At 36.2% G+C, this 23121-nt stretch overlaps 1 protein-coding gene across 1 annotated transcript in view; it reads right to left on the bottom strand.

The window, feature by feature from the left end:
- Positions 1-23121, bottom strand: part of LOC310880977 (uncharacterized protein) — a 1343899-nt gene that overhangs the window by 213386 nt on the left and 1107392 nt on the right. Inside the window, exon 34 of the mRNA XM_083797545.1 lies at positions 9014-9114. Within this exon, the coding sequence (XP_083653671.1) occupies positions 9014-9114 (101 nt within the window). The remainder of the gene's footprint in view (positions 1-9013; positions 9115-23121) is intronic.

Genomic DNA, 23121 nt, shown 5'->3' with positions numbered 1-23121 from the left:
TTGTACACCACACGAGTTGCTAGAATCAGGATTTAAGTAGTCATTGCGAGTATCTAAGAACTATTTAAAAATAAAAATATACTTTCTTTACAGTATATTAAAGTAGTTCATCTTTTCCACTACTAAAAGTTTGTTTGAATTTCTATTATAAACTGATTAAGGTAATATAAACTCAAGCCACATAGTTCATGAAGAAAAATCTGAACTATATATATCATGCTGTGCCTTACTGTTGTCGTAAAGATATGTTATTTTCTAAGTTTCATGACTTATGGAAAGTATAGATATACTTCATAAATCCACTGCTTCATTTTAAAATAAAGTACCTGGCAGATGTGTATTCTAATATGGTAAGCTGATTTTTTCCTTCAGCCTACTGCCAGTCCCATCACTAGACATTGCAGGAGTAAAATAAGGGATTTATTTAATTTTATTTCTCAGTTATTTATAATCTATTACACTAAAAAAATAAACTTTTTATCATTATGATTGGAATGGATTACAGACGAAAACTCTGCTCCCATAGGTACAGAGCATAGATACATGGCTTATGTTTCTACACCCCTTTGTAGGTGTTAATTATAACCAGTATTAAAATGTGCCATCTTTACTTTGTGAAAAGGTTGTATATCTTTTTCTCTGTAAATTAGCTGGTAAGATATAAGAGGGTTGTTTGGAATCTGTGATTGTGAACCCAGGTCATGACTACTGAGGCCTTGTGTTGTTACTGAGGCCTTGTGTTTGGGTGGTGCAGGCTTATTCTTTAGCCTAGGAGCTGTAATTTCTGTGTATTATAGAATACTATTTTCTGTAATTTGTATATTTTTGAAACTGTATATTTTCATTACACTGTAAATATGTAAAATCAGTATGTTAATGAAGTTTCACATTTACTTGGGAAAGTTAACTTAAGACAGTAGTTTTGTATTCAAGCTTTTAAACCATTAACTGAACCAAGCAGAGCTCAGCCGTTGTGGAAGTTTCTAACTGAACTGAAACCAAATACAAAATACGCTAAAAAAGAACAACTTTCTTTAAAGTAGTCACATACTAAGAACAAGTGCATGCAGCTTGGGTATGGTGTCATTTATGAGAGTCTGCCTCATGGAAAATTGAGCATGTGTTAACACAATGATCTCCTCTGTCCTTAGCCAGACTTTCCTCCCAAACATGATAAACTGTATCAACAAACCACTCTTCCAATACCAGTGTTGAAAGACCTGCTATTTTTATTAGAGCCCCTACCAATAATGATGTCTATGTAAAATGAGGCTTAATGAAAGAAAAAGGGAGGAACCAATGAAGCAAAATTAATGAACTGAAGCAAATGGACTCAAGGTGATAAATTACCTGTGTAAAGCGTACATACATAACTGTACTTATTTCTTGTAGCCACATAAATGTCAGTGACTACCTGGCACATTTTACACTTTATCATTAATTTTACATTTTCAGCATTTCTTTTTGAGAATTTCCTCCCTGTCCATTGAATTTTAAACACTCTTGAGCTAAACATATAACATAGTTTTTATATGGACATGGAAGAGATATAAATGTTTTAGAATCTTAACAAAAGGGTAGTGTCGACATAGTTCAATTTCCTGATTTTTTTAAAATTAGTGTATTTGTTTTCTGATATTTTCTTTGATTTCAGGAAGTTCTGTCCTGCAGTTTTAATAGGAAGTAAGCAAACAGTACTAGAGGTTAAAAGAAGTATATTGCTTTTCACAATCAGTCACCAGCATTTTTACCAATACCGAGAGGCAAAACCAGAGAAACAGTGGGGAATGTAAAACTTGTTTAGAAAGAAAAAAAAAAAAAAAAGGCTTTCAGGTTTTCAACTCATAGTAATGTAATTTATAATTTAAGGTGAAGAGCTCCTGAGTTACCATTCCACTTCTGAGATCAAGATATACATAGGAAAAGAAAGGATTCGAGTACTACGGTATGTGCCCCTTATCAAAAACATGCTGCTATATTGCTATGCAGTTTCACTTTAATTTTCCAGCATGATGGATCTCCAAACCTTCATTTGGCTGTAAGCACATAAATTAAGATTAGAGGCATCTGAAATAGCGACTAACAAAAGAACAGAAAAGTTCTCACTGTGTAGAACAAAGATCAGACAAGAACAAGCAAGGAAAGAAATTATTTGAGAAGGATCAACGAACACAAATGTATGACATGCCCTTTGACTTTTAATCTTTAATAAACCAATACTAGAATAATCAATCATTCAGGCTGAGATGATGAACTCTATGACTCAAACTATCCAATAAAATCAAGAAAACACCCAATATATGCTGTAGCCCTTGTGAATGAATGACCATGTTGGGATGTGCTTGCACATCAGTCTCAGGAAAACTTTGTATTGCATTAAACATATATCCTTAAAACTCCCTACAATTAGACACTCCTGGCATTCTATCTCTGTCTAGTGGCATGCAGAATATTGTTGCAATTCAGTACAGACAAATTTTATTTTTAGTCTCCCACAGGTGATATCTCAGAAAGTCACACAGTCTAGCCAGTATATCTGTAATGGGACTCCAAGTTATTTTTACAAAGCAAATCAATTTTTAAGTATGGAATTAAATTATAATCCGAATAATTTAATTTCAACTTGAAAAAACAATACCACAAAAAAAGAAGCAGACGGTTTGGCTGATAGCATAAGAGAAGAGAGAGGGAAAAAAATGCATTTGAACAAAAGAGAAACTGAGGTTTGGATTATACAGAAAACTGACCTCTTCAAAATAAATCTGAAGCTGAATATTAAATGAAGGAAACAAAGATACACCATATCGCTGACTGCATATCCATTACTTTTATGTTTTTTAATAGTTTAAAAGCTTATTATGTGGCTCAGCAGTAACAGATTTAACAGCAGGAAATGGCATTACTGAAAAAGCAGATGCATATGGCTCTTACAAAAGGGAATTACTGTCTATGTACGTATGTATTTTACAGTGGACTTCTATTTCTTTAGAGGAGGTAAAGGGTGACCATTTACTTAAAATACTAATGGGGAAAGGGATTTAGTTGGAAAGACAACACATTAAAACCTTGTTATGCTAATCAAGATACTGAAATGTCTAACAGTTTTGATTGTTTCTACTGCATATTTATTTATTGGGACTGACTGACAGTAACTGGAAAATGATATGTAATTGGCCTAAATTCTTAATATCTTGAAATCTTCATTCCCTTTTCTAAACAAAATTACTTTTCAGTTACCTGTTAATAGGAGAGTATTGCTATAACACTGGACTATGATTCTAACCACTCTCACTTTTCATTTATATATATAAATATATATTTATTTTTATACCTGTTAAGAGTTAGAATTGGCCATTGGACTTCAGTAGCCTTTCATTTCAAAAATAGAATATAATAAAGGCTAGTGTCACAAGGCAGTAGGATCTTCAGGATTTTGCAACCAACTCCAGTCCTTCTATGGAAATTCTTTAATTGCCTTCATCACTGCTATGCTCTTACATTATGCAGTACAAACAGAGCCTTTATGGTCTTAAACCGAGGGAAGGGATAAGAAGATATTTTCATGACTGCTAAATAAGGAAAAAAAAAAAAAACCACAATGAATCAAATGGGAAATGAGTCATAGTGGTGTTCTGCACTATTTACTAACAATTGAGGTGAAGGTTCTTCACCATTCATCTTCAGCATTCAGACTGCATTATAAGACGACAGAAAGCTGCTAAGGAAAGCTAAAACCTCTATTATAAGATGGCTACCAGCTTTAACCAGCTCAACATAGATTCAACTTTGAGTACCAAACAATATATTGATTTTAGCACAACCCTGTGTCTTAGACATTCTTTGAAAAAAATATTCAAATGACTTTATAAATCAACATTCCAGTTGTCTGAAAAAAGCAAAGGAATCAATTATCTCATTCTAAAACATATTTGCAAGGTAAAAAAATAGAAAAGGTCAGATACTGCTAAAGATTATTTTTATAACAACAATTAGGGAGCTTCACAATCCTGTTGGTTATTCAGGCCTCGTGTAGCTATATCTGCTCAAAAAAGCTAAAAACTTGGTGCAACGAGCCTCTTTGTAGAGCACATACTACATACCATGTGTGAGACTGGCAAATCACCGCTCTGAAAGATTTACGTGTGCTTCAATATACTGACATAAGCAGTACTTAAACATTGCTTGTCATCTTAAATTCTGTGAATAACTGTGGGGGTCTACAATCCATAGCCTTTAACTAGTGATAGCGTACATCAGGGTGGAGAGCTAGATGTGGATGATCAGTCTGTTGATGCTCTTGGGAAAAATAGAGAAAGTTCAAGAAAGGCCACATCGGTCTTTACATTTGTTTTACTATGTCTGCAGAGCCAACAGGCCCATAATGAACGTGTTTGGGGATTACATTTAGATCCACTGCAGTCTAATGATACCAGTGAGATGATATCTGAGAACGAGAGACAAAGAAATGCAAGAGAACAGGAGCCAAACCTGTTCTCTCTATGAAAGACACCAGGACACATGGCAGACAAATCTGGCCTCAGCTGGCGTAGTGAAACCTTAACTTGTTAGCTGGAATCAATTAGAGACAGATACGGGTTTGTATAAGCAATGACACATGTTAAGAATGCATCTCATGCAGCCTGTCCAGGAACACAGACATAGGGGGCCGTCACAGAACCCTGAGACTGGAAAAGACCTCAGGAGGCTGTCGTGCTGCTCAAAGCAAGGTCTCCTTGAGCAGGCTGCAGTGCCCAGCCAGGTTCTGGATATTTGCCAGGGTGGAAACTACAGGGATTACACGGCCTCTCTGGGCAACTCACTTCAGTGCTTGACCACCTTCACTGAATACATACAAAAAAACTTGTGTTGTACACACACATTGCTGAGCATTCTGATCTAATTTCAAAGTTACGTCTACTTTGAGAGGCTATGACTTGTAGTTTTTCACTGATATTTTTTCAGAACAGTTCTTGCATTGGACATACATACATATATATATATGTATATATATATGTAGGTATCTTTCATGTTGGTACAACACTTACAGTCTCTGTGTGTACCTGGAAAGCGCAGCAGACACGAAGGCTTAGAGAAGCTCTGGCTGTAAAGACTAACAGATCTGGAAGCTTCACAGGGCTGGCAAGGAGCTATGGCTCCTAGCTCAGAGATAAAAACCAAGGGCTCTCAGAGTCTTTGCCTCAGTAAAGATATGGAACTACATCAAGACAGAAAATAAAATAAAAAAAAAATAATCCTATTTTAAAGAATTTTCACACCCCACTGGGTATGCCTTTGGTCTTGATCAGCATTAAACAAGTTACAGCTTACAAGGGAAAGTAACTCTCACTGATCAGTGATGTCATATCATGGTTTTATGTTATGATGCTACAGGTTTGAATACAAGCTCCAGAAAGTACCCATGAGATGTAACATTAGTTTTAGTGAAATCAGTAGGATCTGACACCTGATGCACTAACGTCATGAGAGGGCTTGCATAACTGGACAGAAAACAAGTTTAGCAGCTAACTCTTAATTAGCCTCCCCACCTTTCTGTTTTTGGATTTCTTACTTTTCACACAACAACAAAATCACAACAGCTTTTAAATAAACCTATCAATTATTCCTCCGTACATGAAATTCTGGTAGTTTTTCAAGTTTCTCTTTACAAGGAAGAGCAAAACATTTTTCTGAAATCCCATGAAACAGATAAAGTAGTAGTACATAGCCTTAAAGGGTGTACTGCTTCTCTTACTGAAGCAGTAAGAGATGCGTTACTCATATCCGTTCTTTTTCTTACTTTGTGCCTGTTAAATAGAAATATAATTGCAGCTTAATAGACTTTTTAGGAATAGTACAATTTGTACAATGTATAATTTTAATGTAGACTGATGTTACTTTTTAAAAAATGTAAATCAAACATTTTAAAGAGTAAAGATTGTAAGCAAATGGAAACCTAATTTGAAGCTAGAGAAGAGCTGCACTGCTCAGTGGAAACTGAAAAGTACTAATTTGCATTTCTGTAATCATTAATAGGGGTTATGAGGTGTCAATTATGTTCCACGTGTGACCTTTTTAGTTTCTAGGTAATGTACCTCAATTAATTGTCTGTGGCATCATAAAGCACCTTTTTCGCTGCACCATGACTATGAAAAGCAATAAAATTCTTCCTCTGCAGCTGAAGTATGAAATGTGCAACTGACCTTAGCACTTAGCAGTGGCTCACTGATGCTAATGCAGACCTTCTATTGGCATAAATTACAATGCAGTCAAAATCTGAGTGCTTGGTTAATGCTCTCCTAGTTCATGGTAGATTTTTGTAAAGTCACAGAAATGACCATGCTTTGAAATTTCTGTTTCACTCCATCAGTTGAATTGCACATTGAGAATTCTGCTTTAATAAAACCGAATAAGCTGCTTTAAATTCCAGTGCAGAAGCTAGTATGAAAGAGAAAACTGTAATTCAGTTATACTGTTCCTTTCTTAGGATTATGAATCAGGTAAAAAATCTTGATGCTGACAGGCATTACAAACACAGATTGATGAATAAAATTAGATAGGCGTCATAGAGTGTTTTTTCCCCAAGAGCACTATGCTGTAAATATGATGTGTAAATGCAATCTGTGAATTAAAGTCTATCCACAATATATTAATTCAGTAGTCTGCAAACATTTGTATGAAAAAAAATATGCAATTACCCTCCCCCCTTTTCTTTTTATTAACAAAACAGTACCAACAACCTTAAATTAAACTTATTAAAAAAGAAGAGCAAGATTTTCAGCTTTCAAAGTTATTAATTTGTAAAATCATATGGAAGGAAGAAAGAAGAGGAAAAACAAGGGAGAGGGAAAATTTAAGAAAATGCTGAATGATGAAATAACTGAACATTATAGCAGATAAAATGCAAAAAACCTCCACAGTAGGTCTGTGTCAATAAGTGTGTTGGCTACTAGAGGGATGATTTTCACAGAGAGAGGATCTAAATTCAGTTCTGCTCTCAAAACGTTCAAAGTGTTTTGAAGTGATTTAAATTTTAAAACATGATATGTTAGCATTCGTTGGTCATTAAATTGTAGAGTAATTCAGCAATTTTTTTTTTCTAAATTATTTCTTGGGAACTCTGAATTGTAGTTGCATTATCATTTTAAAAAGGACGACAGTGAAAACTGAGTAGCTGTCCAAAAAAAAACTTGCTTTCCTGCCCCTGTTCCCCAAGCATATACTACGTAAATGAAAATTTAATCACAAATAGAAAGTAAACTAGATCTAACAGAATGTATTATCTTTCTCAGATTTCTAAAGCTTCAAGTAAATGTTATATGTAAAATTATTTTTCAGCCTGACAAACCCAAGGTTTAAGAAATTCTCCAAGGCTTCAAGCAAATATCTTCTGACACTAACAAAGACTCTATGAATCAGTGGTGAGATATTTACTGAAGTTTCTATTTTATCTCAAAGATTGTTTTTCAAAGCCCACCTGTCAGTAGTAGTTTTATTTTGTTTTCATTAATTATTGACCCACATGTCTTTATGCAAAGACAAACATGGCAAAGGATTTATCTCAAGTTCAGTCAGAAGACTGTTCAACAATTTCATAAAGTATGAACTGACATACACATAAAGAAGGCATTGCTGGCTCGTTTGAAAAGATAAAATTATGTTAAGTGAGTTGAAGTACAAACATCAACATGTTATAAAAGCTTCAAGAAGTTTTACAAGAACTAACACATTCAAACACAAAATCAATGCAACCAGTATCCAGAGTCAGAGTCAGAGACAGAGTCAGAGTCCCCCAAAATGCTTTCATTTTTTTCTGATATTTTGATACTTTGAAATAAATGCTACTGATTAGAAAAAAAAACAAAAAAAACAAAAAAAAAAACAACAAAAAAACCCAAAAACCTCACAGTTAAAAATGGGGATGATTCCAGTGTTAAAATTATAAAAGTGTCTGTTTAAAGTAATGAAATCTATTTTGCTGCTTCGGAAAGTTTTGTCTTTGAGTCCCTAGCCTACCCCATCTGTGAGAAAAATAGAATATCCCCATTTCATGTACAATTTTATGGCTATGAAAAAAATGCAGACACACAAAAGTCAGAGTTTTGTCTTTCTATCCTACGAAATAGTATTAATAGATCATTATATATACTAGGCTATTAATAGAGAATTATATTTAGGAATGTGCCTTAAGCACTCTCAGAACTACTTGGTTGGTACCAGAGTTATATTGGTATAAGTAACAGAGAAAGAGGGTTTTAAGATTTTGCCTATTGAAGCAAAATTTAACAGACACATGAAATGTACCTCATGCAATCAAAAACTATCTGGCGTTTCAGCACAGCATACTTATTTTGCCTTCCTAGTTCACTACCATAGCACAACATAAGACGCCGGGCACAAACATTCTCTTAATGTTAAGTAAATATTTCTCTATATAATAGAAATAAAATTAAGCCTTTTTATTGAGTTACTTCATGAAACAGAAAGTTTCCATATATGTGTCCTGCGATAAATAGTTCGGGGAAAACTAAATAATATGAAATCCCATGGGAATATATGTATGTATGTATGTATGTGTGTATATTGTGTGTATAACCGTATTGGAGAAAATATCCTGTTGATTCAGTGGGCCCAGCATTGACCAAGCTGCTCACTTTGAACAGCTCCAGCAACTTTCAGAGCAACTTTTCCTCCATAATACTGCATGTGACATTGGAAAACGTCCATTTTAAGATGAAATCAGTACAGGTACAGTAAATGATGTGTAAAATTGAGTAGAAAGATCTTCATTTTTTCTCCATATTTATTGTTGCCAACTATGCTAAGAATGGCAAGGGACTGACAGAGCATTCAGTAGGAATTTCCATCCATCTGTAGCTTGTTTTCATTAAAAAGTATAATTTTATGTCAAGGGAATTTATGTTCTGTTCTGACATACATTGTACTATACGTCTTCAATATAATAAAATGGTTTCTGATCACTGAAGTTTGAGAGAGATTCATTCATTCTGCTTACCTTATTCAGAATATGCCCTTCATATCCTTCATAATAATTCTTGAAGCTTTTCTTTTGGTGAAAGTGGTTCTGCTGGTAGGACAACCATGAATCTTGAACTCCTGGTGATTAAATAGTAAAGTTTACATTAATATCAAAAATCAAATATTTCATTACTTCTAAATACAGCAGTCCTGAATGTTTTATTAGATTATAACATCTAAAGTGAAAATACATACAAATAAATCATGTTTTTACTGCATTGTGACTTCATAGTCACATACAAAGATACATGTATATAAATGTACTTAGAGGATAGCTGTAAGAAAAAAAAATGTACTGTGAAACAATTTGCCGTATTAATTTTTCAGGAGTCTCTCTAAACACATAAAAGCTTTTAATTTCTAGTAAAAGCGCACCTGAAGATGTAATAATTCAGGATATCCATTCTTTTCACAATTTGGTAAGGAAAAACACGTTAGTTCCAGAGAAAAGACATCCACTATGGACAAAACCAGCAACCAGCCTCAGAAATCAAGATAAGCTGACAGACAATTGTCATTAGAAATGTGGATATTGAGTCACAGAAAACATAAAAGGTAGACCATAGTTGCATAATAATTATTACCTTTGAAAGGAAACGCTTAAAAATGTTTAGATAAATAATTTTGGTGGAAAAACAGCGCTAAATTTTGACCTGTGCCACAATACTGCTCATGCCAAATATGAAATCAAGGAAAAAAAGTTTGATGACCTAGAGAGGTTACCTAATTACTTCATTTCCCTAAAGCATGTTACCTGGGCTCACTATTAATATATTTATAGAAGTGTCCAACACTGAAGTCAATCTCCCAAGGAAAACCTATTCCCAGAGTTACACTTCTTCTCTCATGTTTGCATGTTTAGCGTTAAAATTCAAGGTAAAATCTAGTTTATTGGGACATAGTTTAAAATCTAGTTTATTGGGATCAACTCTTAAAAAAATCAGCTATCTTGCTGTCTGAAGTCTGCTATAACTCTGTTTCAGGCTTCTCCCTTTTAATTGCCAAAATTAATTCAATTTTATATTGTCGATAACATTTTCTAGGCATTTAATCATTCCTGCTTTCCTCTGGATTCTTTCCAAATTTATGACATCTTTCTTAAAAATGAAAGATAGGTAAGGCCATGTAATCAGTCTCAGACATGCTAAATCTTGCACATCTGCTTTAAGTTCAGTCATAAAACACAACCTTCCCTACCTCAGAGAAATCGATGACTTATGGTCAGTTTGTGAAACAAAATAATCTTTTGATCATTTTCGGGGGAGGGCTTGGGGGTGGGGGTGGAAGAACCTCTACTTCTGTTGAAGTACAACATCGCACATTTTGCGAATTTAGCTTACAAGAACAACACTGAACTTGGCCCAACCCAATACATGTCATGGTATTTAGGCTGGTGTTTCTTTTTAATGATGCAGTCTATATATTAAAGTACAAAACACATTCAAGATAATGTTACTGCTAGAAAGATGGACAATTAAATACACTGAATATCAAAATATTTTCCATTCCAATGTTAACCAAATATATTTTTTAAAAATTATAGAACTAGCTCATTTTATATTCTGTTTCAAAACTTCCCTTTGGGAAGCTGGGGAAGGAGGTAGCTGCCTAGTTCTTTTGACAGCAAGATGTACATCATTAAGATGACATAGTCATTTTTTTCAGATACATTTTGCTGTACATACAAGTTCTGGAAAGATAATAGATTATTAAAGTAGCACGCAATCTACCTACAGGAATTTGAACTATTTTGCAGCATCTTTACAAGACTGCTAAGCATATAATGTGTATTTAGTATCTGAGTCATTTACATGTTCTTGATACTTGATATTCTTCTAGACACAATAAAATCAAGGTCACATCAGGTAAAATGCATATATATGTTGGGCAGGTTTTTTGGTTCTTTGCATTTAAAATGATTGGCTACTTCAGTAACAGCTCACTGCAGTATTTTACTTTTATTTCCAAATCTTTAAGCAATCTAAGCTGTTAGACAAGAATACTCTAAAGAGTATTTACAAAGTTTCCATTTCTCTTTCATAAAAATCTTCAAGGTTTTATGAAGCAAACATCAAAAAAAAAAGTTATGGATGTGTTTCTCTTCTCTGTAAACACAGCATGAGATAATCATTAAGTTACCCTTAATATGTCTTAAAAGATTATTATTTTTTTTTAATCAAAAAATAAGTGTCTTTTTTGTGAACATTTCCATGACATCATGCAGACTTCCACTTCCGTGTTTATGTCAGCCTCACTAGCATAGCAATGTAAGGATCCTTCAATGTATCCAGTATATTTAAAAGAAAGTAGAGGAGAGGAATAATCAAAACTTCAACATTTATGATCTCATCTTTGATCTTTGTATGATACTAAGAGGAATTCAGTAAGATGATGTTGCTCTGAAGTTCTTCCAATGAATTTCTGAAAGCTTATGAAAGAAAAGAAAGAAAACTTTCTAAAACCTGAACATGCTAGGTAAGCCATGCACTGGAGTTGGTAATCAAAGACCTCCTAGAAGACAGGCCAAGGACATGACTCCTTCACCAGAAGGAGACCTGGAGGAAAGACGGAGGTAGCTTCTGTAGCTGGGAAGTAAGAGAGACTGGTGACTTCCAGGTCAGGGCAGCTTAGAAGAAAGGTCATAACTTTTGCTCCATACACCCTTCGCTGCTTTTCACTGGAAGAAACAAACAGCAACTACTTTGAACACCAGAAATTTGAGAGGAGATCTAAGTTTAACCTACAGGAAGGTGAGTGCAAATACACTGGATGCAAAAGCAGCCACAGAGTCTTTAAGTCTAGCCTGGTAGTGCATTTTATCTTCTGTAATATCGTTTCACTAATGCAAATCCTCATTTTAAATAAACCTATACCTTCAGTCTTAAACCTTTCCAGGTGATAAAGATGAGCATGAGGTCTCCTAACATGCAAAAAGGCACCCAGAGGCGGGCATCCTTAAAACCTGACTAAAGGACTGCCTAACAGATTTCTAGGTTTATGTTCTTAAAAACCATGTATCGGGTAAAAACAAGGCATGCTTTCAGAAGATATGCAAAGGCCATCTGGGCAACATGTATCAAAGGGATCCAAAGAGGACTATGCATCTGCAGCAAATACCCTGTCACCTTCTGGCACATTGTGATGAAGCCAGGGAGCATACCTGAACTCCGAGCATCCCAACAGAGGGATGAGACATGACAACAACTGAACAAATACTGGTTCTGCTCCAATAAGCAAGCTACACCTACCTGCCGTGAACCTCTTTGAGGATTTTGTGCTTTTCTTCTGTCTACAGTTTCCCCAGGAGCAAAAAAGTAGTATAAAAGACATTTTTTTTTTTAAATAGCATACTTTTCATATAATTCTTTATGTATTTATAAACCTATTAGCAGCATTTCAAAATTGTTTGCCTAACTTGCTTGGTAAATCACTTCATGTTGGTGACAGCCCATGAAAGAAAACAATACAAAAAAGCCAGCTCTGGACACCAGAAATGACTATTTGCTACTTCTACCTCCAAGTATTATTCTGGATTTTAATCAGGTGATACCAGATATTGATCCAAACATAAGACTGTCTCCTGACCTGCAACATTTTTAGTTCTTAGCCTACACTATGATCTAAGAAGACGAAAGGAAAAGGAGGATTTTTTGCAAGTCGTTAAGCTCTCACCCTGTGTTAATCCCCAGACCTGTGAGAAGTGGCACACCAGTGAATTTCTGCTTCATTTACTTTCCCATGCATAAGCATGATCAGACGGTGCTTCTGTACAGGATGTAGATAAAGGCTTTTAGGCCCATATCATTTTCTTGCAGGATGCCATGCCTGTGTTCCCTTAGGGCTTGGGATCAACTACTGACGTTTTAGGAAAACCAGATGTATTTACCTGAGGTGTCAGTGGGATTAAGGCCAAGATGACAGCAAACAAAGGTATGCAAACAAACCAGTGTAACTGGTCACCAGGCAGGTCTATAGGCAAGGCAGTGTTTGAAAAGTAGCTATCTGCTTTTAATATTCATACCTTCCATTGCTTTAATAGTGCAAATTTCAGTCTACAATGCTACCATCCCAAATGATCTGACTAATCATTTGATGAAAGACTTGATTCTTCAAATTTGATCCTTTTAAACTGAAGGGCTTTGCAGACTGATCCCACCTAATCAACTACATAATTAAAACTTTAATTGTATGAATACTACTGATTTAATTTGAAAATTACTGGTGAAAGATGATCTTATTATCGGCTGTCACTTACATGCAAATCACCCACCCATCCAGATCAGCTTTATATTGCATTTTCTTGTCAATGCTCATTAATACTATTTCAAAGAACTCTATGATATCTCTGTTTTATTGCAACCGTAAAGAATGCTTAAATTCATAGTAAGAAAGCAAGATTTCATTATTTTCAAGTCATGAACCAGTGATTTTTTTTTTTAATTATTACTATTATTGTCTTTAACAAAAAATGCTGTAAATGCGGCTGGCAGCTTTGTGCCTGTGAAAATGCTGTATCATAATCCACACCACTAGATCAATGAACTGTTGGACAGAACCACTCAAAATCACCTCCTTTCCCATTATCATGCTTTCTGGTCTTCTAGGCACAAATTACCCATCAACCTCCTTGACCTAGTTCTGGAAACACTGCCGTAAAGAGCACCTGTCAGAGTGATGCATGTGCAAGCCTGGTGCAGTGACAAATAGGAAGCAATAGCAGTTATCACAAGGAATAACAATTTAGCTACAAATCTGGCTGAGCATCAGACTGGTTTGATTTCCCACTGCAAAATCTCCGAATTGCTACTGGAAAGGACATTATCATGCCAAATCTTCATGATTCACCATAGGACAAATTGCTAGCGAGGTGTGTGACTGCAGGAATATCCTCCAGTCTTTTAAATGCCTGACACCAGATTACTTTCGTCTTCGGTAAAGCCTGCAGAAAACAGCATGGAGGAAATTAAAAACAAAACGTACCACAAAATACACGTTTATCAGATCAACTTCTAGGGTAGAATTCACAGCCTGACATCCTAAGGGTACTCAACAACTGCAGTCCTTACTATTTTCTGTCTGTTAAAAAATTGTGCTTAATTAAAAGTGTATGTGCTTCCAAATTGTAATTAGTCATATGTGAAATCACCAGAGATGTTATGTTTGGCTTAGATTTTATGCTTATCTACTGTTTCTAGGCTAGAGGGACAAAACAGAAGATTTTCCTACTTGACATTTAGTTTTGGCATTAGTAAAGCTATGCAAGGAGAAAGGATAGACAGGAAATTAATTGGCTGTGTCCATTACCATGGAGCCCTGAAGTTATCACTATAGAAACTATTATGGGGAGTCTGCCACAGTGATAACAGGCATGTACACTGCTGCTGCTGTGTAAATTGCCAGGGCACAGGCCAAGGAATGGAGCTGAGAGAGGCGAATGAGCTACTCATGCATAGTAGTGAATGGACTTTCACATACTCATTTGTGGGTTTAGCAACATGGAAATGAAAGTCTGTAATAAAGGCTTTCATTTCCTTTAATGAATTACTAACTTAAGTTCAAGGCTGTCTTCTGAAGTCGAAGTGTTTCTGTCTATGGTGACAATTTAACCCACTCTTGAACTCATTTGAGTGCCACGAAGTGGTTTGCATCCTCTCATGTGAAAGGAAAGGCTTATTTCAAACTCAAGCCTGGTACTTAAACTCCAAGCCTTTGGGTATATCAGGGCCTAGAGGACAAAGGTCCCAGGCTGCATATAGAGAGAACTAGTAGCCAGGACTGGTGCCTGGGGAAAGAACATCCTCTGTGCATGCTGAATCAATGAAGAGGTTGGGCAGGAGGGCAATTTTCACAAAGAAATTCGTGCAGCAGTTCCTACTCTATCCTTGCCAACTTTTTAAAGTGATGAACTGCTTTGCTGGTGGAGATTTTCCAGAAGGCTGATTATTGGTTTCATTCCACTTCTCCCTCTGAAAAGGAAGGTCTGTCACTGGAAGGAGGACGAAAGGGAAAGGCAGTAACTACAGCCAGAGCCGGGGAAGCCTCTCTTGGTAACCAGCCGAAAGGATGAAGAGGCACATCACAGGCACTTATTTGGTGGTGGTGGTGGAATGTATGTGTATGTGAAAGCTCAAAAGAAATACACCCATACATCAGCAGAATTTCCTGATTCCCTCCCCAGTCATGCAGAACTCAGTACTCTATCATTCAATTTCCCATAGGCGGTGAATGAAAATGCTTGCCAAACCCACAAACATATAGAAAGTGATCATAAATTCTGCAGAAATTTATCTAAAGGCTTGGCATTTTAAAATATCGTATATATTTTGGCACTCTTCTATTTCAATTTGTTGAAAGAATAACAGGTAAGGGTAAAATAAACTGTTAACAGTAAAACGCCATTCTTTAGATGTAGCATGTGCAAAACATGAATCCACGCCAAGGAATTTTAAGAATTATAAACCTAGCAAGTACTACTGTGAACCTGCAGTATACACTCAATGCTGTAATTAAAACTTCTGATATTTCCCTCAAAGTTTCTAATAACAGGTGCTGACTGCTAGCTTCCAAAGTGCATACTGAAATCCTAGTGGCTGAAGTTTTCAAAAGCATCTACGTGATCTACAAGCAATTTACCACAATATCTTATTTTCACTTTTATGCAAAAGCAGAATTACTCTCTAACAAGCTATTCCTAAAGCACGGATCTAAAGCAGCCATTATGTGAAATTCATTTGGGTGTCTTGGCACTTCTCAAAACATTTTTATGCTTTAGTAGTGAATCCGTGGGAGAGCAAGCTGGAATCTTTCACCTAGTGTCCACTAGATGGTGGCATAAGCTAAAATACTAGAATATTTAGTAAAAAGATGGCAACAGTGATAAAATGACTGCTTTTGTTTTTACTAAGATTTTAGATTTTTTGTTTTGTTTTTATCTGGTACTGAGATTTTCTTATTTATTCCCCTTATTCCAATTGCTGCCTTTGTTTAATCTATCAAAGTTTGGAAAGAAAGGTGCATTTTATTGTTTGCATTCAAAAATTAATTTTCAGATCTTTTGATATCATGAACTACCCTGCAGTTTTACTGAATCCAAAGACCTTCACTTTTACCACCCCTCCTTGTTCTGTTAGTTATTTAAAGTATTTAATGCAGAAAGAAACACATACACACAGTTTCTCCAACACCACTGTTAGCCTGACGGACCCAGAGTCATGCATTAGCAGGACAATGCATGATAGACTCTTAGAAAATAATGGTACTGCTGTTGCTTTAGCACAGGCCAAAGAAACGACAACTACAAGAAGACTTTTGTGCAGGTAGTTTCTCTAGAGTGTTATAGACTACAGTTCATAAATCATTCCTGTTCCAATACTGAGAAAAGGTGAAGGAAACAAAAGCAATATAGTGGTTTTTTTCTGTTTTTTTTTTTTTTTTTTTTTTTTTCCTTCTTCTTCTTCTTCAGACAGACTATTAGCAGTCAGGAAGCTACCAACAGATCTGGTGAGAGTGGAGCAACAGCGATGCTCACTCAAACCCTGCCTGGCAGCTCTCTGTTATGTAAAGTATATATAATCTTTTAAGTTTTTCTCAATACGAAGGCAAAATTGGCTCTTGAATTAAATAACTGCTGGCAAGGTGAATCAAGGCAAGATGAAAGGAGAGATAAAATGAGCTTTCAGAACTTAGCATCTTTACTTAATATATCTACTGAAAGGCAACAGAATGATCTAACAACTTGAAGGCCCCTTTGACTCCTTCCTATGACTTGGTGGCCAAATAAGAAAGGTAACAAGGCCTGTTCATTTTCTTGCTCTCTCTTAAACTGAAGATTGTACCATAGCTTAACTATATAATGCACTGCGGCAAAAAAAAAAAAAAATAATATGAACAAGCACTGAAAAACTTTCAGCAACATCCTTTGGAGCAAGGCAAGCCACTGTGCAACTATATACAAAGTGCTTACTCCAGCAGTATTTGGTTCAAGTTTTCTTAATACCCAAATATCTCCAAACTTTCAGGCAGCTCCAGTTTGTCTTTCCATGGAATTGCCTACAAAGATTAGTTACAACTATGACAGAAATGGAGTATTCACAGTCAGATTTACACTACAGAATTCACTTCCACAAGAAAGCGGAAGACCATAGAATTAGTCACATTCTGATTCAAAAGTCTATATTCAATTATATCTATGTACAAAAATTAAGATATATAACACACTCCCGCCTAAACATAAACATGTATTCCTAAAGACAAGGCTGCTTTACAGTTCTAGAAAACAATCTCACAGCAGTATTTATTACAATGATTTCTAGGGTATAAAAACCGAATGTAAACTGTCTAGATTGTTCTCAGATGTTTTCATGCTATAGATTCAATGTACACACACATTTCAAGTTTGCCCTTGTGGTACAGCCCCATTTTCACCTTCTCTAAACAGGTATTTGCACAATTAGAGAACATGACTTTGAATGTTGTAGCCTTAGGTAAGAAATTAAGTTGCACAGTCTCTGTCATCTGTATGCACCAAGCAGCAAACACAATGCAGTTAAGTCAGGGAAAAGGCTTAAGGGAAATGAGGGAACTAAGATCTCACATGGGTAACAATTCACCTAAACAAACACACTTAAACAGAAGCTCTTCTCTGAGTTCTAAAACAGGTAAAAGGTACAGGCAAATCAGCAAGAAACAGGCTAGGTGAAGAATCAAAATCCACTCAAACGAAGCCAAGCTTGTTTGCAATAAATAGCACCACAATTCCAACCACAGCTACCGGTGAGGTAATCTGAGAGACAATTGAAAATTAAATACGACTAATCATTTTTATTTGGACAAACAATAGTGGAAACATTTTTTGCAAATTCAGCTCTAAGCCTTGCTACTATATAAATAAGTAATGATAACATTTAACAAGTTTTAAAAAGGTCTTCCAAAACAAAAATTATTTACTTTCAAAAGCAAAAGTTTTTCAGTGACTAAAATTTATTCCTAACATTTTGCTGTAGAAAACAGAACAACTAGAATGAAATTAATGATTCATAATCTATTAAAAAGAAATTACGTGAAATTTCATGACACAATAAGTATTCCATCTTTTCATGCAGATGAATACAAGTCTGACAGTGAAAGATGACAGTGAAAATTCTTTCAGTAGTTTTACGGGAAATTTCGATGATGCATTTAAACAACTAAGTATCATACAGAGAGGAAAACATGCCCTGGGAAGAACTGCAAAAAGTATTGTGAGGGAGGAGAAAAGATCATCAGAACAGAAAAATCTGAACTCGTTTAAAATGCTTAGTTAACAATGAATAAAGAGTGGAATAAAAACACTAGAAATATTTCAAAGGCTTTTCAAGCAGGGAAATATTTCTAGCCCAGAGTTCAAGTATTCAGTGACATCAGATGGAAAGGATACAATAGACTTTCTACTCTGGAAATCTTCATCAGAAGTCCATGAAAGTTTAGGCTGTTCTTACAACAGTTCAAAACTGCAAGTTTTGGGCCTGTAATAGATTTGCAAATAAAGGTTTACCTACAACTCCCTTCCTCAGCTCTCATTTGGATATTCAGACTGTTAATGCACTTCAGTACTTACACATTTCTACACAGTTTTGACGCCAGCGACATTTTGTTGCTTAATACGAAAATACTGCAACTGCTTCATGACAGAAGCAATCTAGCTAAGGCTGAAGAAGAAAGTCATTTTTCTGTGCCAGATTGGCTTCACCCATCTTCCACATTAAAAGTGAGAAGGCACCATCCCGCTGTACATCCTGCTTCTGGGACAGCCCTTAGCAGGGGGAAGCTGGGCAGGAGGAAAGGAATGGAGGCTGGGATGAGCAGCGTGCTGCAAGCTGGTGGACTCACAGAAGCCACAGAAGCCCAAGAATGCAGGAGAGAAAGCTAGTGGGGTAGGGAGGACAAGCCCAAACCTGCCTTCATTTCTCTGATACATCTGTGCTAGAGGGGCTAATTTAAAATTAGCACAGTACTACTAACCATGTGTACTTTTTCAAAATCTTACAACAAACTGAATAATACAATAATTCCTCTGGTTGCAACGTCCGCTGCATAACAAATGCTGAAAAATTATTTTTAACTGGGATGTGTGCATGTGTGCGAATGCATGAACACACAAACATAAGTGTCTGGATTTAATTTTGTTACTTTGCCACTGAAGAAAATAGCTTTTTTCTTTATCTAGGATAGCTCTGCATTATGGATACACATCTCCCAAAATGAAACAGCGTGAATATCTCTTAGCTGTAAGACCTTTCCAGGTAAGTCCCAAACCACTGAAGTTATCAAGAAGATTTCAAAAATGAAATGTTATTTGTCAGTCTCTTTGGTTTTAAAGCTCTGTAATACCTGGGTTTATTACTTGTTGTTCTGAAATCAGAAGCCTTGCAATTTTACTCTTAAAACAACTAGAATCCTCTCTTCAGTAAATGACCAGTCTTACTTCTATCTTGGCATATAATATTTCTCCATTTTTATTAAAAAAAATCATCTTTGTCTTTTCTGATGCTGCAGCTATTAAACTCTGGCATCTCCATTTAATTTTGCAGGGGATTCTCCCCTCCCTCTCCCTGGCAAACTGGAAGAAGCTCTTTTCCTAGGTCAATCTGCATGCTCTGCAGCATCTGTATGAGTGACAACAAAAGTGCATAATCTATCAACTTTGCTTAAATGCTGATAGCTTATTATCCCTTAATGTTTTGACACCAGGGCTACGATAAAGCAACAAGTGGCTAGATCTCCCCTGTATATTCCAATGATCCTCTCCTCCTGAGCGAGTAACTGCTGCAATTTTCCTTTTTTCTAACCTTCTGTTAGTCATAGGATAATCACAGAAACCACTTTTCACCATTAATTTAAGTGGTATGACACTGTTCCTGAACAGAGAATGCACAATTCATTTCAAATGGCAACATTTCCCTTTGACTACTTTAGAGTGAGAAAACATTTTAATCTTTTGAAGCTACCTGCTGGAAAGGATTGCAAAAATTACTAATTTAGAGGGAGCAGAGAAAGAAGAGGTGATGGCTGTTGAAATAAGGTAGCATGAAGCTATTGCCACTCAGTCTTCCAGTGAACTGTTTAGTACACAACTGAATTTTGGACCAAATTATACAGACAGTGAAAGCAATATTTAAATTGGAGTCCCTAAAGCAAAAAAAGAAAAACTGTAGTCGAAGCAAATGGCAACTAGGAGAACTGGTTGATCTACATGAAATCTTCCAGAATCAAACTGATTATTTAAATATTATTCAAGTTTTAATTTTGCATTTCAGTCTTGAATATGCTTTACATTCATTAAATGTTTACTTAGGGCATTATTATCCATTTTATTGAATCCTTGACACCAAAGCCTGCAAAGGAAGTAAGAATTATCTTCGATTAAGACCCAGGAGGTAATGGATATATGCTATCAGAAAGCAGGAGGCAGCACAAACCTCTGTGGATTTTTGACTCATCAGAACAGACCAGGACGGTGCAGAGATGACTGATTTCTGGGTCTAGACAGACAATTCTAGGTACAGAAGGGGGGTTTATTACTACCTGAGAATCAAGCCACCACGTTTCAGGTAAAATAATTCACCACGCAGTCTAGGTAGGCTAAATGCCTCCATGATGCAAGTCAGAGATGGCCTTTGACTGCATCTGCAGTCTGGATCATCACCAAAACTCCATCTGTTTGTGCTTGTATTACAGTAGTCTTAACCAGAATGAAAAATGCAATTCAGGATGGTATAAAAGATACAAAGTACGTAAAACCTGCTTACTGATTAGTTTTGTTTGTTTGTCTGTTTGTTTCAAAGAAGGAATTTGTTTCTGGGGATCATTTTATCCCACAGTAGCATGTGTCTAACAAACTTAAACATAATCAGCACAAGTTTAGATGCTGGCCTTGACCTTTCAGACCACTGCCCAGAGTACCATCTGTGCAGCTGTTAGGATGCTAACCAAGAGTAGACCGCAATGAGGTCTCCTCTCAGTCTCCTCTTCTCCAGGCAGAACAATCCAGGTGACTTCAGCCACTCCTCATATGTCTTCCCCTCTAAAAACTTTGCTATCTTCGTTGCCCTCCTTCGGAGGCTCTCTAACAGCTTTATGACTTTCTTACACTGTGGCACCCAAAACTGCACACAGTGCTGGAGGTGAGGCTGCATCAGCACGGAGTAGAGCAGGACATTCCTTCCCTTGACCAGCTAGCCATGCCATGCCTGATGTACCCCAGGGTAAGCTTGGCCCTCCTGTCCACCGAGGCACACTGCTGGCTCACATTCAGCTTGCTGTCGACAAAAACCCCCAGATCCCTCTCTGCAGGGCTGCTCTCCAGCATCTCGTCCCCCAGTCTGTACATATACCAGCGTTGGCCCTCCTCTCCAGGTGCAGAATCCGGCACCTGCTCTTGTTAAACTTCATACTGTTGGTGATTTTCAGTACTTCACATGGTACTAAAGTAGACATATTTAAGATGGAAGCTCTTTTAGCTGCTGTCAGTCACCAGTATCAGTTAATTTGTTTTTATAGGACCTTTCTCGATAGAAGATTTTTCCAACTCCCATTCAAGTCACATATTCCAGCTAGTAGTGCTCATCAAGAGGTACTATATTGTACTTTGTAATACAGGTATTTTTAAAAATAACTTTAATCTTATGTAAATCTAAGTTCTAGTTGATTATAAGCCCTTCACAAAGATAAATTATTGCAAACCAATCTTCTGCAAATGAAAATGATTGCAAAGCCAATTTTATGCATATCTACCACTATTACAGTCTAAAAGAAAATAACTTGTTCTTTTCCATTAAAATATAATTGAAAACATACGGCATTCTTTCCTGGTTAATTTACATAGAGCAACTAATGAAAGTAGTGCAGTTAGACTGGGCTTCAGTTGGAAGTAATATCAGAAAAGTAATGTCATCGCAGCATGGGTCTAATTACTCAATTTTTAAACTAATTCTGAGGGCTTTTTAGTAAATGCCTGACTTAATAGTTTTAACATGCTTTAGTTAATCTATGACTCAGATGAAAAAGAGCAATTGTTTTTAAACATTATGACAAAGACCCCCTCCAGAAATGTATCCACCCAGTCACTTTGAGATGCTTTTCATATACAGCTCTCTCTTGTCTAAAAGCTCTATCAGAGGTCAGCTGCAGCATAATCTGCACAAGCTTTTGAAAAGAGGCAGGGCAAATACTGAGGTCTACATGATACTCTACAGGCTTAGGCATAAATGATTCCTAAGATACCTCTCAGCCCTACATTTCTATGGTTATACAACCTGTAAGTTGTGTAAGTAAGGTTACTTGTTAGTTACGCTGGAAGCATGACTTGTTAGTAGATGACTTTTAAAGTACATTAAAAAAAGAATTACATAAGGAAATGACATTTCACTTTGTAACACTGTTTTTTTGGAAGTGAGACTGCTAGAAACTAATGGATGTTGCAGCACTTTGGAAGTGTCCTTACGGGGATTACTGCTTGCCCTTACTCCGTGAAGAATTTTGATGTGCGTTAGCTTGTACGGTGACCTCATGCCTTTAGTTGAAATCCCCTGGCTATGCCGTAACTTGCTCTAACTTGGAAATAACCATGTTTAAAAGAGAACACTATTTTCTGATCAGTATATATCGTGCCCCAGTGTGCAAATTTACACATGGTGTCAAGTGACAAGCACCAAAATCAAGCTTTACTTTGGTGTAGTAACTTCTCCGATCTGCATACACATTTCCCATATATACAAACACTTCAGTCGATTGCACCTTTTTCTGCTAACAAAGCTCTATGTTTTCTGAAATTCTAGCAATAGGAATAGCTACAAAATGAAGTATTTACGGTAGTCTGAATCTTTCATCTTCCCTCAACAAATTTAACTGCCATCTGATGCCCATTTAGAATTTTCCTCGAGACAGAGTGTTCTCCAATTATTTAAATGTGCATTTTATTAGCAAGTGATAAACAGAGAATGGCTTATTCCAGGCAATTTCTGCTAGAATGCTGTGTGGCAACAATCCTAGCTACCTTTAATACTAGGAAAGTATATAATTATTTTCAATAACCTTGAACAGTCACAA

The sequence above is a fragment of the Anser anser genome (assembly GCF_964211835.1).
Source record: "Anser anser genome assembly, chromosome: 13".
NCBI lineage: Eukaryota > Metazoa > Chordata > Aves > Anseriformes > Anatidae > Anser > Anser anser.
The sequence above is the reverse complement of the archived record's forward strand: the minus strand, read 5'-3'. Positions and strand labels throughout refer to the sequence as shown.